The sequence below is a fragment of the Caretta caretta genome, chromosome 4, assembly GCF_965140235.1.
Source record: "Caretta caretta isolate rCarCar2 chromosome 4, rCarCar1.hap1, whole genome shotgun sequence".
Lineage (NCBI taxonomy): Eukaryota > Metazoa > Chordata > Testudines > Cheloniidae > Caretta > Caretta caretta.
Window position 1 is genome coordinate 107690825 of NC_134209.1, and position 18782 is coordinate 107709606.

The 18782-nt window shown below is 45.6% G+C and overlaps 1 protein-coding gene across 9 annotated transcripts in view; it reads right to left on the reverse strand.

Annotated features, from left to right (window-relative positions):
- Window positions 1–18782, reverse strand: part of NSUN7 (NOP2/Sun RNA methyltransferase family member 7) — a 73157-nt gene that overhangs the window by 26768 nt on the left and 27607 nt on the right. For all 9 annotated transcript variants that reach the window (XM_048848508.2, XM_048848509.2, XM_048848501.2 and 6 more), the window contains 2 exons: window positions 18411–18469; window positions 498–628 (listed from right to left, as the gene is read on the reverse strand). In XM_048848508.2, coding sequence (XP_048704465.1) covers window positions 498–628; window positions 18411–18469 — 190 coding nt within the window. The remainder of the gene's footprint in view (window positions 1–497; window positions 629–18410; window positions 18470–18782) is intronic.

The window sequence follows — 18782 nt, forward strand, 5'->3', positions numbered from 1 at the left end:
AGAGGGAATGACTTTGGCATTACTTTAAATATGAGACTTATCAGATTCTTTGTTCGATGTCTTATGAAAGTACCTCTAAAATAACCTAGAGGAAGTATGGTAGAGCAGAGTGCAAGGCTGTTAGGTGTTTTACAGAGATTCCTTAGTTCTTTACCATGCCATGCTCATCTTTCTAAATCTCTTTATTGAATGCTGGAGTAACGTTTTTTCATATTGACTTGGTCTTGGGTTTTCTGGATTTTTCCATCAGATAAGCAACAGAAATAAGGCACTACATTTTTACTTCCAAAGTATTCCATCAGCAGTTTTGACTAAATACAAGCTTAATCTTAACTTTAGGAATCCAGAAGTTTCTCTTTGAAACCAAATCATCTTTAAAGACACCCACGATGGCTTGAGATGAAAACAAAGGTTTACAATATTTGCAATTTTAAAAATCTATTATAGGTTATAAGTCTATATTTTTGCCCACTTAGAAAATTCCTTATAATATATACCTGTATAGATAACGTTCTATATCTCGGACTTCTGGTATTGATTCCTCTTCCTCAGAAATCTGTCGGGCTTGAAACTTTCGATCTTGGAGGTCATACAACATCACAACAATTAAACTGGTCAATTCATCTGGCTGCAATAGGAAAATAACCATGTAAAGAAATGGAAACAAAACAGGTCTCAATCATGCAAAGAGATCCACTTCCAACCCCTTACACTCACAGAAGATCTATGTCTTCAGTAGGACTACACGTAAGAGTCCACGTAGGTGGTTCCTTTAGGGAGATCACTATGTATTATGGATTTTAAGTACCTAACTTCTCATCAATAACACAGACTTTTATTAACTATTTTTATTGAAACACCCAAACTTTTAGTTCGCCATGGTGAAGAAAAAACTGGTTACATTTCTTTCCTTTAGAGGTTTTTAAAATTATAACTTTTCCGTCACCCTCCAACTATATTTTTCTCTTTTGTAGCAAATTGCAGATATATTAGAATGGCATTCCTCTTCATCCGGCTGGGAACAGAAAAGTTACAGTAGACAGCTGTATGTGTTAAACTGTTGGCAAAAGTGATTTTCCTGTTCATAAAGATCATTTCAGAAGTAGAATTTGACCGTTGTACAGTCAGTAATATTCAAGGTAAGAGAAGCACATAATACCTCCTTAATAGCTTTTCATTTTATTGCATAACATTCAAAACGTAAGTTTTTTCTAAAAACCACCATTCAACCACTGCTACCACACAAAAATTATTTCCATGCTGTCCTCAGCATTCTTATTAAAAATTTTCCACAACTGACACGAATTCAAAATCTTGTTGGAATTAGCAGGGGCATCCAGGATTGAATGGGCATGGATAGCAGATTACTTTCAGCCTTAGAGGTTCTCTCACCAGGTAAGAGTTGAGGCTCATTCTCAGGGTAGGGTGGCACTACTGCTGCCAAGCTGTACCTGTTGTGTGAACTTCAGTCCCCTGAACTGTAAATCAAATATCATTCATGTGCACTACATTCACACACAAGTTAAAGACAAAGGTAAGAAATGGTATTTTTTTTGTGTTGAGTACCATGTTTTTATTTTTATATATGAGTATAAGTATACAAAGTATATTAACTAGAAAAAAAAGGAATTGAGCCTCACAACAAACCCATGAATTAGGGAAATCTCTTTATTTTACTAATCGGCAGACTGAAGTGCAAAGATATTAAGTAGCCACGGTTTTCCAAACTTGAATATCTGAAGTCAGTCACCTAAAATCCATATTTAGGAACCTACATAAGTGTTCTGACTTTCAGAGGTGCACAGTACTGAAAGATCGGTTTGAAGTCATTAAGTCAATGGGATATGGAGATGCTTACCCCTTATTTAAATGCCTACATTTGGCTTTAGGTGATACTATGCTAAAATTTTCAAACCTGGGCACTTAAATCTCCTGTCTTAACCACAGTAATAACTTTGCTCCCTTAAAGTTCAGCTTAGCTTATTTAATACCCAGCATTGAGAATATGAAGGTTTAGGTTTTGTAAAGTAGACAGCTTTTAATACAAAACTGTAGACAAAGTTATTGATAACTTTATGAAATATTATGATCAAAAGCTAACATCCAAGGAGCTTTCATTATTTCTTTGAATATAGATCATGAAATCTTAGAAATGTAGGCTTGGAATGGACCTCAAGAGGCCACATATTGCATCCCTGCCCGCCCACCCACCGCCTGCATGTCACAGATACAAAACCAGGATTAAATTAGACCACCCCTAACAAGTGTGTGACTAATTTGTTCTTAAAAGTGTCTCCAGAGAACCTGTTCCAGTGCTCAATTATCCTTATAATTTGAAAAATTCTCCCAATATCTCCCATATTACAAACTAAGCCAATTACTTCTTGTCCTACTCTCGGTGGACAGAGAGCACAATTGATCACTGCCATCTTTAGAACAACCATTTACATATTTGAAGACTTCTGTTTCACCTGTCTTTTCTCTAGTCTAATGAGGCCCCATTCTTCCAACCTGTTCTCATAAGTTGTTTTCTAAACCTTTTTTTTTTTTTTTTGGCTCACTGACACCTAAAAATGCAATGAGGAAAATTTCACCGGGGGGGGGAGGGGAGGAGGAAGGAAAGAACCATAATTGAGGAGAAGGTTACTCACCTTGTGCAGTAACTGAGGTTCTTCTAGATGGTTGTCCCTGTGGGTGCGCCACTTCAGGTGTCTTGGTGCCCTGTGCTTGTAATCGGAGATTTGTAGTATCAGTGCCCAGGTTGGCCATGCATGCGTGGCAGCCGTCTTGCACCGCTCCGAGCATCTACCTAGTGTGCGCAGCCAACCGTCCCCCAGGTTCTTCTCTACCCCCTGAGGATCAGCGGGGGGGAGGGTAGTGGAGCACCCACAATGACAACCATCTTGAAGAACCTCAGTTACTGCACAAGTGGAGTAACCTTCTCTTCTTCTTCGAGGAGTGTCCCTGTGGCTGCTCCACTTTAGGTGACTGTTGAGCAGTGCCCCTCAGTGGAGGGAAGGGGCTTTGGAGTTGGTTTATGTACGCTGGATAGCGCAGAGAGTCCAAACTGAACGTCTGCAGTTGACTGTTGTTCTAAAATGCAGTGTTTAGTAAAGGTATGGGCTGAAGCCCATATAGCTACTTTGCAAATGTCCATGATGGGCACATTGTTAAGAAAGGCCACAGATGTCGACATTGCTCTGGTGGAGTGTGTGCAAACTTGGGAGGGAGCTGGCAGATTGTTGTTTTGGTAACACAACTGGATACATGTCGGTACCCATTTGGATAGTCTTTGTCTGGATATAGTTTGAACCTTTGATTATTCTGTTGTGGAGATAAACAGTCTGGATAATTTTCCAAATGTTTTTGTTCTTTCTATATAGAACGCTAGTGCTCTGCGGACATCTAATGTGTGAAGGGAGGCCTCCCTGCTGTCTGCGTGCAGTTTCAGGAAGAATACTGGTAAGTAAATGGGCTGATTTAAATAGAACAGTGATACAACTTTGGGTATTAACTTAGGGTGTGGTCATATGATTACTTTGTCTTTGAGAAATGTGGTGTAAGGTGGGTATGCCATCAGGGCACCTAGTTCTCCCACCCTTCTTGCTGATGTGATGGCTACTAGGAAGGCCACCTTCATAGATAAGCGCAACAACGAACAGGTTACAAGTGGTTCAAACAGTTTGCCCATGAGAACAAGGTTGAGGTCCCACATAGGGGTCAGGTCTCCTAGTGTGGGATAGGTGTTATCTATGCCTTTAAGGAATCGTTTAGTCAACGGATGAGCAAATATGGTGAATACATCCGCCTTGGTGTGGAAGGAGGTGAGGGCAGCCAGGTGTACTCTGAGTGAGCTGGTGGATAACCCAGATTTTTTAAGTGCCAGTATATAATCGAGGATACGGGGTAGTGGGGCTGATTGTGGAATAATATGATTGTCTTGGGACCAAGTACAGAATCGGTTCTACTTATGCGTGTACGTCTTGTAGTTAGTCTGCAGCTGTTCAGCAGTATGTCTTGTACTTCACTAGAACATTACGTCTCAAGCCCCTTCATCCATGGAGTAACCAGGCCTTGAAGTGGAGTACGGCAATGTTGCGGTGATAGATACGTCCCGCATCCTGTGTCAGCAGATGAGGCACTAGTGGAAGGGCTTGTGATGGTTTCACTGCCATCTGTCTCAGGTATGGAAACCATGTTTGTCTGGCCCATGTCAGTGCAATGAGAATGACCCTGGATTTGTCTTGCCTGATCTTGTGAAGGACACGACTCAGTAGTGGGATTGGAGGGAAGGCATACAGCACTGGAGCTTCTCATTTCAGAAGGAAGGCATCGCCCTAGGAGTTGTGCCCCACTCCAGCCCGAGATCAATACTGAGGACACTTGGCATTGTGAGCAGTAGCAAAGAGGTCTATGGTGGGAAATCCCTATTTTTTGAATATGGCTTTGAGGATTTCGGGATTCATTTCCCTCTCGTGGGTTTGAGAGAAGTCTCTGCTTAGTTGATCTGCTGTTGCATTCTGACTTCCAAGCAAATAGGATGCCAGAATGTCTATGCTGTTGGTGATGCACCACTGCGAGAGACCAACTGCTTCTGAACAGAGGGGATATGATCAAGCCCCCCTTGGCAGTTTATATAGAACATGTTTGCTAGATTGTCCATAAGAATCTTGACGGTCTTATTGTGAATTAGAGGAAGAAAGTGCTGATAAGCATTTCAGACTGCCCTTAGCTCCAGTAAGTTTATGTGGAGATTGGATTCTGCTAGGGACCAGCGACCCTGGATGGTATTGTCACATAAGCGTTCCCCCCAACCCAGAAGGAAAGCCTCTGTGGTGATAGTCACAGATGGAACTTTTTGTAGGAAGGGGATACCTGAGCAGACGTTGGTAGGGTTCCCCCCCCCCCCCATATAAGCAAGTCCTTTACTCTGCAAGACATCATGAGATATCTGTTGAGGGAGTGTCTGTGCAGACCATAGATAGTACGGACCCAGGCCTGTAAACATCTCATGTGGAGCCTGGCATATTTTACAACAAAGGTTGTAGCGCTATGTGCCCCAAAATTGTAAGCACATTCTGGCGGATATTTGTGGGCTGTCCCTCAGTGTTGTAATTAGACTGGTTAAGGTGAGGAAGCATTGGGGTAATCTCACTGTTACATTGATACAGTCAAGATGTGCCCCTATAAACTCCAACTGTTGGGTAGGTATCATAGTGGACTTCTGAAGATTCATTTGTAAGCCCAGGGCCATAAAAAGGGTTATTGTTGTGTGAATGGCATTGGTCGCCGCCTGCTGGTGCCTTTAGAAGACAGTCTAAATATGGAAAGATCATCACCCCCGCCTGCAGAGGTGAGCAGCCATGACGGTAAGAACTTTGGAAAAGAGCGTTGGGGTGGTGGACAGGCCGAAAGGAAGCAGTCTTTATTGGAAATGTTGTTTCCCTAGGGTGAAGTGCAGGAATCATCTGTGCGCCAGGTGGACGGTAACATAAAAGTAAGCGTCTTACAGGTCGAGGGCCAAGAGTCAATCTTCTTTCTCCAATGTCGGGATTATTGTGGATAGAGTCACCATTGTCGTGTTCTCATGAACTTGTTGAGTTTCCGTTGATTGGGCCTCCACTCCCCCCAGTTTTTTCCTGAATGAGAAAATAACGGGAATAAATTCCTCTCCCCCTGTGTTGCTCTGGTACATGTTCCACAGCACCTAATTGTAGATGGTTTATTTCCTGTTGTAACAGGTGCTCATGAGAGGGGTCCCTGAGGAGGGATGGGGAAGGGGAATGGATAGGTGGAATAGAAATAAAGGGGATGGAATAACCATTCAGGATAATTTCCAGAACCCGTTTGTCTGTAGTGATGGTCTTCCAGATTGGGTAATATGGTGACAAATAGGTTGGAGATAAGATGTAAATCCTGAATTAGGGAAGGTGGGGTTCTCGTGTCCTCGACCAACACTTTAAAATGTTTGCCTGGAAGTAGATGGTTGAGATGTGGAAGGCTGATCTTGGGGCTGCCGGTGTCTAGACTGACATTTTTTACGGCGTTGGTCATAGTGTCGTTAGGGTTGAGTGTATGAGGCAGTGTGGAATCATGGGTTGTAAAATCTGCCCTGTTTCTTTTTATTTGTAGGGACAAATTCCAAGTTTCTTCAAGGTCACCCATGAGTCCTTCAAGATGTGCAAGGACACGTCAGTGTTGTCCGCAAACAGTTTTTGGCCTTCAAAAGGTAAGTCCTCGACTGTGGTTTGAGCTTCTCTCGGAAACCCGGACAGATGTAGCCAGGAAGCACAATGCATGACAACGGACGTAGCTATCAAACGTGCTGCTGTGTCTGCAGAATCAAGAGAAGCCTGGAGTGCCGTTCTGGTGATGATGGAACCCTCCATGATGTTAGCCTTGTATTGTTCTCATTTGTCGTCTGGGAGCTGTTCAATAAAAGTTGACATTTGAGAGAACAGGTTGTGTGTGTATTTGGCTAGTAAGGCCGAGTAGTTGGCTATGTGGAACTGGAGGGTAGCTGATGAGTAGGCTTTCCACACGAAAAGGTCTAGCCTTTTCCAGTCCTGGTCATAAGAGGTGGTTCTAGATTGATGTTGCTTTCTTCTTTGATTAACCACTGCTACCACCAATGAATTTTGGGTAGGGTGGCTGAATAAAAACTGCTCTTTTTGCAGGCACATAATACTTCTTGTCAGATCTTTTACAAGAAAATGGGGCTTTGGCAGGTGTCTGCCAGATTATTTTTGCCGGATCCATTATGGCTGCATTAATAGGCAATGCAATCTTCGCTGATGGGGATGCCCGAAGTATATCTGTGAGTTTGTGCTGGGTCTCTGGTAGCTCTGCTAGTGAAATGTCCAGGGATTTAGCTACTCGTTTGAAGAGGTCCTGAAAGGATTTGAAATCATTCCCCAAGATGTGGGGTTATGGCATTATTGTTTCGTCTGGCGAAGATGAAAAATTGTGGGTGGGTGGAATGGTATCACCCTCTGACGCGTCTTCAGGTTCCTCTACCTCCTCATTCAGCGCTTCTGAGGGGGCTGGTGCAGGAGGTGAAGGGGATCGAGTCATTCTGGATCTAGGTGTGTTGGGGGGGCTGAGGTTTTGGGCCCTATATAATGCCCACAGGTCCCAGTATGCCCAGTTGCCATGGGAGGCAGGGTTGTCATGGGAGGCAGGACCAATGGTAGAGGCTCCCAGCCTTGTGCATCCGTAGATATATGGTTCTGAGAGGGTCCCGGTTTAGGTGAGGAACGGCAAGGGGTGTAGATCCCTGCCTCATACTCTTCTCTCTCCAGCGATGAGGAAGAAGGGGCCGAGTCGACGGGGGTAACAACCAGGCTTGGTCCCAGACTGGCTGGGATACAATCGGTGCTGAATAGCAGAGTCCCAGGTATTGAGGTAACCAGGAGGTCCACCTGTCTGATGAATTGCTGTGGCACCGGGGGGGCTCAGTACAGAGGACGGCAGCATGCTCTGGCTGGGAATCAGGGTGAGAGCTGTCGGTGCCACTGACTTGCTGCATTGTGTAGGGGCAGCAGGTGGCACCACTGCGCTGCTCGGTGCCGAGGTTCTTTTTGGCTCCATTGGTGCCTAGCTGGAAAGCTTGGCTTCAGTGCGCAAAGCACTACGAGAGCTAGCCTGCACCAGGTCTTTAGTCTCTTGGGAAGTCTTTGTACCAGATGTTCCCAGTGCCTCACGGTCCGGCACTCTTGGTGCCATCAATACCAGAACAGATTTTGCCTTCGGAGATCGCTTTTTTGGAGGCAAATCTCACTGTGGGGAAGAATGAGACCGCTTTTATGCAGTCTTTTTGGAGGTAGAACCCCTGTCAGACGCTGCCACTGGCAACCGTTGGCTGGGAAGCGTCCTGGACTCGGGGTCGGAGGCTGGCCTGAGGGATTTCTCCATCATCAGGTGTTTTAACTGGAGATCCCTGGCCTTCCTCGTCCTAGCAGTTAGTTTTTTACAGTGGGGACAAGTCTGAGCAATGTGTGTCTCCCCTAAGCATTGGATACATTGTGCGTGGCCATCAAAGACCAGTATAGAGAGCCTGCAGGTAAGGCACCATTTAAAGCCAAGAGAGCCGGCATGCCTGAGGGGATATTAGTTTTGAAGTAGAAATGGGAATAATCCCATTCAGTCCCTCTTCTGTTTTTCACTGGTACCTGCCTGGGAGGTGAGGTAGGAAAGGGGAAGGGGGACAAAAAGTAAAATAAAAAATAAATTAATAAGATAAACAAGAAAAAGGAGAAATAAACGAATAAGAGGGCTACTAGCCGGGGGGGGGAAACAAAATAACTGTCACTCCAACTCAAGCCAAAGGTGGTAAAGAAGGAACTGGGGGACAGTTGGCTGCGCATGTTAGGTATGAGCGGCATGAGACAGCTGCTGTGCATACGCGGCCAACCGGGGGACTGCTACTAAAAATATCCGATTACAAGCCCAGGGCGCCAAGACACCTAAAGTGGAGCACCCACAGGCACACTCCTCGAAGAAAAAGAAGAAAGCATGCTTAAGCATTCTTCCAGATTAGTCAAAGCTGCATTCAATTTTATTTGTTTTTTAAAAGAAAATATGACCTTTTTGCCAAAGGTGTGTGGCAAATTGCTGGTACGATTATGATGGGTCCCGCACTTCCTCTTCTTGGGTGGGGTTCAGAGCGCAGTTTACTGCCCCTGAACTAGGGTATTTACTGTCCCACTAGTAACCCAGAGAAGGATAGTGGAGAGGGAGGGACCTGAGCCCGCCCTCTACTCCAGGTCCCAGCCCAGGGGCCCTAGGAATAGCGGTAAACCACTTGAACTTGTGTGTGCTTCCTTCCCCTGGGCTACTTCCCTCTCCTGCTCTTCAGCTTGTGGGGCTTTCTGCCCTCTCTCTCTGCACAAGCCGGGTGTCTCTTTACCTAGGGTCTTGGTCTTCTAGCCAGCAATGGCACTTCTCCAAACTGCACTCTGCTCCGACTCCTTCCCCTGGCTGATTGAAGCAGGGGGTTTTTATCAGGTGACTAGCTTCAGGTGCTCTAATTGACTTCAGGTGCCTTTAATTAATCTACAGAGACCTTTCTTCCCTCTACAGGGAATAAGGCTTCTCCTCATCCTGGGACTTACATATCTCTCCTATATCACTCTCCTGCTGCCTTCTGGCCATGCTGTATCACATATCCTCCTCCCCCCCGCGCTCAACACCATGGGGTTGGGCTACTTGGGACGAGAGGCAATGCTTTCCTGACAAGCCATCTGCGTTGCCGTGTTGGCTTCCAGCCCTATGCTGTACTCGGAAATGAAAGGGTTGCAGAGAGAGCAACCATCTAGTCACTTTTGCACTCTTCTCCTCGTTTCTGTGCAACCACTGGAGCGGGGCGTGGTCTGTCATCAGGGTAAATCGCCGCCCCAGTAGGTAGCAGCGGAGAGTTTCCATGGCCCATTTTATTGCTAGACATTCCTTTTCAACAATGGCATACTTTTGTTCCCTGGGGAGGAGCTTCTGGCTGAGGTACAGGATCGGGTGTTCCTCCTCCCCTACCATCTGCAAAAGGACGGCTCCTAGCCCTACTTCCAAGGCATCTGTTTGTAGGACAAATTCTTTCTTGAAGTCTGGGGCTATGAGTACTGGATGGCAGCAAAGGGCTGTCCTTAAATCTGCGAATGCTCCTTCTGCTGCATCAGACCATTTTACTATCTCAGGGCCCCGAGCCTTTATCAGGTCCATCAATGGCCCTGCTCTTGTGGCAAAATGAGGGATGAATCTCCGATAGTACCCTACTAACTGGAGAAATGCTCTAACCTGCTTTTTACAGACTGGCCGAGGCCAACCTTGTATTGCCTCCACTTTGTTCCACTGGGGTTTTACCAAGCCTCTCCCTACTACATACCTGAGGTATCTTGCCTCAGCTAGTCCTATCACGCACTTGAGAGGTTTGACAGTGAGGCCGGCCTTCCGCAGGGTGTCTAGTACTGCTTCTACTTTCCCTAGGTGCGCTTCCCAGTCAGCATTATGGATGACTATATCATCTAAATAGGCGGCGGCATACCTGGCATGGGGTCGCAGCAATTTATCCATAAGTTGTTGGAATGTTGCAGGTGCCCCATGGAGTCCAAAAGGAAGGACAGTGTATTGGAACCAGCCATCAGGTGTAGAGAAAGCAGTCTTCTCCTTGGCGTTCTTGGCCAGGGGAATTTGCCAATATCCTTTGATCACGTCCAGAGTGGTTAGGTATCGGGCCTTGCCTAACTGATCAACTAGCTTGTCGACACGTGGTATCGGATAGGCATCGAATTGGGATACTTCATTCAACTTCCAGAAGTCATTGCAAAATCTCAGGGTACCGTCAGGCTTGGGTACTAGGATGATAGGGCTAGACCACTGGCTGTGGGATTCTTCAATAACCCCAAGTTCCAACATCTTCTTCACTTCTGTCCTAATTTCCTCTCTTTTAGCTTCCGGTATCCAGTACGGTCTTATCGTCACCCTTATTCCGGGCCTGGTGATGATATGATGTGGGACAGAACACATCTTGGTTCCACTGGATTATATCAATGACTTCTGTTCGTTGTTCTGGGGCTAACTCGGGGGATATCCTCACCGGCTCCTGTGGGTCGTCCGTCTGAGGTGGAGCTCTCCGAATGACCAGGCATTCAGTCACGCCAGGGCTTCAGTAAGTTTACGTGGTAGATCTGCTCTGGTCTTCGGCAGTCTGGTTGTCTGGTCATATAGTCCATTTCCCAATGGCTTCCACTATCTCATATGGCCCATGCCAGCTGGCCAGGAGTTTGCTTTCTGCTGTTGGGACTAGCACCATCACCCATTCTCCTGGCTGAAATTTCCGTACTTTCGCCCAGCGGTTATAATATGTCCACTGGGTCTCTTGTGCTTTTTCCAAATGTTCTCATACTATAGGGGTTACTCGAGCTATTCGCTCTCTCATCTGTGTCACGTGCTCAATGACATTCTTTTCTGGGTTGGGTTGTTCTTCCCAGTCCTCCTTGGCGATATCTAATATTCCGCATGGGTGGAGTGTGTATAGTAGCTCAAAGGGAGAGAAACCGGTGGACGCCTGGGGCACTTCCCATATTGCAAACATTAGGTATGGTAGAAGGGTATCCCAGTCTTTTCTGTCCTGTGCTACCACCTTCCGGATCATACCTTTAAGGGTGCAGTTAAACCGCTCTACCAATCCATCTGTTTGTGGATGGTAGACGGAGGTCCGTACGGCATGGATGCGGAGCAGGGTACATAAGTCCTTCATTAATTTCGACATGAAAGGGGTTCCTTGGTCAGTCAGGATCTCCTTAGGGATGCCCACTCTGGCAAAAACCTGAAGTAGTTCTTTTGCTATTGCCTTGGATGTGGGGTTTCTTAAAGGAATGGCTTCTGGATACCGTGTGGCGTAGTCAAGGATGACCAATATGTTTCGGTGGCCCCGTGCTGATCTTTCCAGTGGACCCAATAGGTCCATGGCGATCCTTTCGAAAGGGACTTCAATAATAGGCAAAAGTACTAATGGGGCCCGCAAATGAGGTCGGGGGCTATGCAACTGGCATTCCGGGCAGGAGGTACAATAGCGTTGGACCTCCGCGCATATTCCTGGCCAATAAAATCTTCTTAGGACTCTATCAAGTGTCTTGTCTACTCCTAGATGTCCCCCAAATAAATGACTGTGAGCTAACTCTAGTACTGCCCTTGTGTGTTTCCGTGGTACTAAAGCTGCTCTACTTCTTCCCCTCGAATTTGCACTATTCGGTACAACCGATCACATTTGATCACATAATACGGCCTTGGGCCTTTGGTCTTTCCTTCCACGGGTACGGCATTTACTTCCACTACCTCCTCCCTCACATTCGCATATAGTGGGTCATTGGCTTGGTCCTGCCCAAAATTCTCACGTGCGGTACCGATTTGACCTAACTCCATGGGACCTATTTCTTCTCCGCCCCTGGGACTGGCCCTACTTGGGCTAGGAACCGCCTCTGAGTCCTCACTGGCCTGAATTGTCTCCTGACCTCCTGAACGAGTTCGCTTACCAACAAGGGAGGCTTTCTGGTTCTCTCCTAGAATCCTGGTCCCTAGCCTTTTATCTGCCCTCTTTTCCCACCCAGACTTTCGGGGTTTCCTGGCGGATGAAAATAGCTCTGGGGCAAATTCCGCAAAAATTGGGATGAGGCTATCTGTAGGTGCCTCCATCTCATCCCGGGGGTTGCTACCCTCCCCTGGCTCTACTGGGGGGAGTAAGTTCTCACACCCGGGGAAGTCCCTACCAATTAAGACCGGGTAGGGGAGCCTAGGGACCACTCCTGCAGTTACCCTGGTAGTGTTTCCCTGGATCTCAATCCGTAGTGGGATTGTGGGGTAGAAATTTACTGTGCCATGAACGCACTTTACCCTTGTGGTTTTGGACTGGGTTAGTTAGTCTTGTCCCACCAACTTCCCCGAGACCAGTGTGACAACACTCCCGGAATCTACTAATGCTATGGTCGCAATACCATTCATCTTTACTGACCTTGTATACCCATATGAGATCACTGCGACCCCTACCAGGCCGATTAGGCCACATTGTTCCCCAGGATCCCCCAGATTGTACTGCATAGGCTCTTCCCTGTTGGGGCATTGGGCTGCTATATGCCCCAATTCCCCACACTCTTAACACCAACCCCTTATCCCGGTTGCCGCCCTCTGCCTGGGGCTATTTGGTCAGCCCCCGCAGCCCTCTCTTCCCAAACCCCCAGGTCTCCTCTTGGCCTTGGGCCATTCCTCAGTGTCTTTCCTCCCAGTTATGGTTCTTCTGTAGTTCTCGACAATCCAGGGCCTTGGGTTTGGGGCTGTCTTCCTGGTTTGCAGTGTCTCACCCCCTGGGGTCTGGAACAGTTCATGGGCTGCCAGCTGTCTTTCCATGAGGGAGACCAACTCATCGTAGGTAGAGGGGTCATTCTGGCCAACCCAAGCGCAAAGCACAGATAGCTGCTTCAAAAGACCTCGATAGTACTAATGCAGTGTGGTTGAGTGCTGGAGGCTGACACTTTGTTGCCTTGGTAGCGCTGTTTAGGCTGCTCAGTGCTTCTGTCCTTGAAGCTTCAATGTTATTGGTAGATAGCACAGCATGTTAGTTTTGCAGATTTTGATGTTAGAAAGATCACAGCCATGGCTAAGTGACAAAGTGACCCCCTCATATACCAGTCCAATACCAGGAGCTCCATCATTTTTTCAGACCTGAGGGCCTCAGGGCGCAGCCATTTCTGGGTCAGGTGGATCAGGTCAAACAATTGCGATAGGGGTGTCTTGTCCTCTGTATACTGCCATTCATGAAACCTCTAGGCTCGCAACGCTGTGGTTACTCGGGATCTGGCCAGGATCTCTGCCTTCAGCTGGGGGTAATCCTCCAGTCTCTGCAGCCATAGACCTTCTGGGCCTCTCCCACAGGGCTGTTCTCTCAAATGCCAGGAGGTACGCCTCTACATCATCCTCCCGTGTCATTTTCTGTAGGCAGTGGCTGGCCCATATAGTCCGGGTTCCATCACAATTGTGTTTCTGCTCCATAAGGGCCTTCATCTGGTCTGCCAGCTCCTGTAGCAGAGCTCATTCCTGGGCAGCCTGATTCATCAACAGCCGATTAGTCTCCTGCTGCACCCGAGTCGCCTCCTGTTGGGTGGTTGTTTGGATTCGGGTAGCCTCCTGCTGGGCCGCAGTGGTTTGTATTAGAGCCTTAACCACATCGTCCATCTTGGGGATGGGATGGTTTTGGTTAACCCTGGTTTAAGTCCCCAGTGCGGAGATCCCACCATTGACACCACGTGTGGCAAACTGCCGGTACGATTATGATGGGTCCCGCACTTCCTCTTCTTGGGGGGAGGGGTTCAGGGTACAGTTTCCTGCCCAGAGAAGGATAGTGGAGAGGGAGGGACCTGGGCCCACCCTCTACTCCGGGTCCCAGCCCAGGGGCCATAGGGATAGTGGTAAACCACTTGAACTTGTGCGTGCTTCCTTCCCCTGGGCTACTTCCCTCTCCTGCTCTTCAGCTTGTGGGGCTTTCTGCCCTCTCTCTCTGCACAAGCTGGGAGTCTCTTTACCTAGGGTCTTGGTCTTCTAGCCAGCAATGGCACTTCTCCAAACTGCACTCTGCTCCAACTCCTTCCCCTGGCTGATTGAAGCAGGGGGGTTTTATCAGGTGACTAGCTTCAGGTGCTCTAATTGGCTTGAGGTGCTTTTAATTAATCTATAGAAACCTTTCTTCCCTCTACAGGGAATAAGGCTTCTCTTCTTCCTGGGATTTACATATCTCTCCTACATCACTCTCCTGCTGCCTTCTGGCCATGTTGTATCACAGGTGTTTATTTTACTGTAGATAAGAGCAGAAAGGAGCATAAGTGACAGCTCCCTGCAAGGGCACAGCTTGCTTGAGAATTTTGGCCTTAAAGAAAGTTTAATCTAATCTTCAATTTTGAATGTAATCGGTGGGAAGGAGGGTGGGTGTTGTTGTTTTGTTTAAGAGGAAGTGCATGACTTCTTGGAGTCAGGGTACTTTTCTCACAGAGGAGATGAGCAAAATATTAACTATCCACCTTGCTCAGGAGAATTTGTCCCCTGTGAAAAAGTTATTCTCAAGCACATCATTGCAGAGAGGATTTTTCTTCCCTTCCTCTATGTTAAGTGTTACTTTGTCTGGAGAAAGTGTTCTGCTTTAAAACTATTTTTATATTTATTTATGATACCTCTCATTTCAAATAGTCCATTTGATGATCTTCCAGTGCTTTACAAGCATTAGTTAATTCTTCCTTACCACCACCATTTTACTGACAAAAAGAAAAGGAGTACTTGTGGCACCTTAGAGACTAATCAATTTATTTGAGCATGAGCTTTCGTGAGCTACAGCTCACTTCATCGGATGCATGCCATGGAAACTGCAGCAGACATTATATACACACAGAGATCATGAAACAATACCTCCTCCCACCCCACTGTCCTGCTGGTAATAGCTTATCTATTTTACTGATGAAGCAGCAGACTGTAGCCAACATTTTCAGGAGTGTCCTCTAATTTTTGTAGGCAGCTAGAGCTCTGTGCTCAGCACCTTTTGAAGTCAATGGAAATGTATGCACTCAATACTTTGAAAATCAAACCCTAGCTATCTCAAAGCAGGCATCCATGTTTAGCAGACAATTCTGAAAACAGTAGTGTTAGCTGAGATTTCCTGATCAGTTTCTGAAGGAAATCTGATCATTGAAATAAAGGCATCCAGCTACCTGGTAAGAATGGGGGGTTTGTGAATCCTCTCTGAATTCCCTATCTGTAATACAGAAAGATTTCCTAACCTATCCTGCTTTGTGTTGTCAGTTGACTTGCATGTGTTTTTTTTTTTCCCCCATGTGCTTTCCCAGCTCTGCACAGATAGCTGGTTCAAAAGACCTCGATAGTACTAATGCAGTGTGGTTGAGTGCTGGAGGCTGACACTTTGTTGCCTTGGTAGCGCTGTTTAGGCTGCTCAGTGCTTCTATCCTTGAAGCTTCAATGTTATTGGTAGATAGCACAGCATGTTAGTTTTGCAGATTTTGATGTTAGAAAGATCACAGCCATGGCTAAGTGACAAAGGCACTCGACCCGGTTTATTGCCCCCTAGACACTGTCTCAACGTTCTAGCTCCATGGTTACAGGTATACTGACACAAGTGCCTAGTAGCAAGAAATGGCTCAGGTTGGCAGCAGGAGTTTCTGACATCCCCTAGGCCATTCAAACAATTAAGGCAAAGTACCCTGATATTTATTAGGCTAAAACAAACAACTAACATATACAATTTACACACCTCCTACATATTTCATGACATCGGTTTGTTACCTTCCCCTGTTCCTGATATCTTGGGCCAGGGGAGGGAGGATCCCTATTCATTAGGGATTAATACAAGAATCTAAAGGTGGATAAATAACTGGTTTAAGGGGAGACTACAATGGGTTATACAAAAAGGTGAACTATCAAGCTGGAGGAGGGTTACTCGTGAATCCTCATGAATTGTTCTTGGGACTAATCTTATTTAAGATTTTCATAAATGATTTTAGCACAGAAAGTGGGTGTGTGCTAACAAAAATCTGTGACTAAGACACAGTTGAGAGGTATTGTCAATATGGAGGAGAGCCAGCATATCATAAAGAAGATGTGGATGACCTTGAAAACTGGACTAATAGAAATGTGATGAAATGTAATAGTGCAAAGTGGGAGGTCACACACTTAGGAACTAACAAGAATTTTTGCTATAAGCTGGGGACTTATCAGTTGGAAGTGACAGAGGAGAAGAAATCACAGAATGACTATAAACCACCAATGTGATGTGGTCATGAAAAAGGCTAATGCAACCCTAGAATGCGTCAGACAAGGTACTTCCAATAGAGCCCGAGATGTGTTTTACCATACTACAAGGCACTGGTGAAACCTCATCTGGAATACTGTGTGCATTTCTGGTCTCCCATGTTTAAGAAGGGTGAATTAAAATTGGAACAGGTGCAAAGAACAGCTACTAGGATGATCAGAGGAATGGAAAAACCTACCTTATGAGAGAAGACTCAAGGAGCTTGGCTTGTTTAGGCTAACAAAATGAAGGCTGAGGGGAAATAGGATTACTCTCTGTGATAAAACAGCCAAATACCAAGGAGGGAGAGGAGTTATTTAAGTTAAGAGCCAATGTTGATAAGAACGAATGGATATAAACTGGCCATCAACAAGTTTCAGCTTGAAATTAGATGAAGGTTTCCAGCCATCAGAGGAATGAAGTTCTGGAATAGCCTTCCAAAGGGAGCAGTGAGGGCAAAACACTTAACTGGCCTCAAGATTGAGCTTGATAAATTTTTGGAGGGTACAGTATGAGACTGCATGTGGCCCATCTGTGACTGCTAATAGCAAATATCCCCAACGGCCAGCGATGGGATTCTTGAGGGGGAGGGCTCTGAGTTAATGCAGTGAATTCTTTCCCAGGTGTCTCTCTGGTGGATCTTGCCAACACGTTCAGGGTCCAAGTGATCACCATATTTGGGGTCAGGAAGGAATTTTCCCCCAGGGCAGATTGGCATAGACCTGGGGTTCAGGAGATCATATTCCTCTGCAGCATGGGGTACAGGTTACTTGTAGGTTTCTACTAGAATAAATGGTGGATTCCTTAACTTGAAGTCTTCAGTAAATCAGCCAGAGGTTATGGGTCTATTACAGGTGTGGATGGGTGATATTTTCTGGCCTGCAACATGCAGGAGGTCAGACTAGATGACTACAATGATCCCTTCTGTCCTTTAAGTCTATGAGGGCTAAAGGAGACTTTTAGCCACCTTTGCACCGTCCTGGTCCTGGGTTGCTTTGGTGACTAGAGAAGCTCCTGAAGCAACAGACAGCCCTTGTGGCCTATGTAAGTCCCAGCAGCATCCTCAGGCTGCCATATGGGCTGCTGCATTGTTGGAATCTCTGCAGCACTGCATGCTGCAGCCACACCCCACATACACTGCTCCAGCCCTACACATCACAGCTTGAGTTGGGGTGCACCAAAGACAGCCTATGGCTGTCTTCCACTGTCCTCTGTGCTCCAGGGAAATCCTCCCCTGGCTAAATACAGGGTTTTATGGCCTTTTTAAGCTACTCTGCCCTTATATTTCACAAAAAGAGGCCACAACAAGGATGGGAATGTCACCTTATTGCCTTTCCAGAAAAGGTTTGAAATTGACTGAAGTAACAACATGAGGGAAGTTTCTGCTGAGCCTCCCCCTTCTTGAGAAGCAAACAGAAGACTCTAGAATTTCCTTAACTATCAGAATTTCCATGCCATGAGTGCTACTAAATTAACTCAAAATTAAGAATATAATAAGCTTTAGAACATTTTCAAACGTCTTAGTTTAAGTATTTCCTTTAACATTCTGGCTATTCAAAGGTTTCAGAGTAGCAGTCGTGTTAGTCTGTATCCACAAAAAGAAAAGGAGTACTTGTGGCACCTTAGAGACTAACGAATTTATTTGAGCATAAACTTTCGTGAGCTACAGCGGCTGTAGCTCACGAAAGCTTATGCTCAAATAAATTCGTTAGTCTCTAAGGTGCCACAAGTACACCTTTTCCTTTTGGCTATTCAAAGTTGTCAAACCCTTACAAAAACTTGAAGCATGGCTACATATGGCCAGCATAAATGGCTGAGTCTTCAGTATGAGTGGGTTCCTTTGTACAACTATTTTTCTGTTGTATGCATTTATAATTGCCCTTCCCCCCACACACCCCTGCACACACAATTGAAAATTTAGCCCGGCGAAATAACAGGTCTAAATTGTATGAAGTTTCAAAATGTAAAATATGATTTTAAAGTACTTCAGTATCCTTCAGAATGAAAAAGATGCTAGATACATATAATAATGAACTGCATTATAAAGTAGCTTACTTTCTAACAGAATGTTACTTACTATTGACTGACATGGGTAAAAGCAGCTATCTAACAATATATTTTCAAGTAGATCTTGATCTGCAAGAGAAGAAAATACTGGTTAAATACATTTCTACAATACTGTAAAGTTTGAAGTATAAGTCAATAAAATTCATCAAGGCAAAGACTGAAAAATAAATTAATGGATTAAAGACATAGTAAGTTGTTAAAATCTTTCGATATTGCTTAAAGTACAATTTTTACTGCAAAAAATAAAATATCAAGGTAGCTGAATTCAGATGTGACCTCATGTCAGAGTATTATAATTACAGGGCAAAACATTTAAAAATGTACATTAGGTTTCATGTACAACTTAAATGCTTAAATTGAGAAATATATGAAAGTTACATAG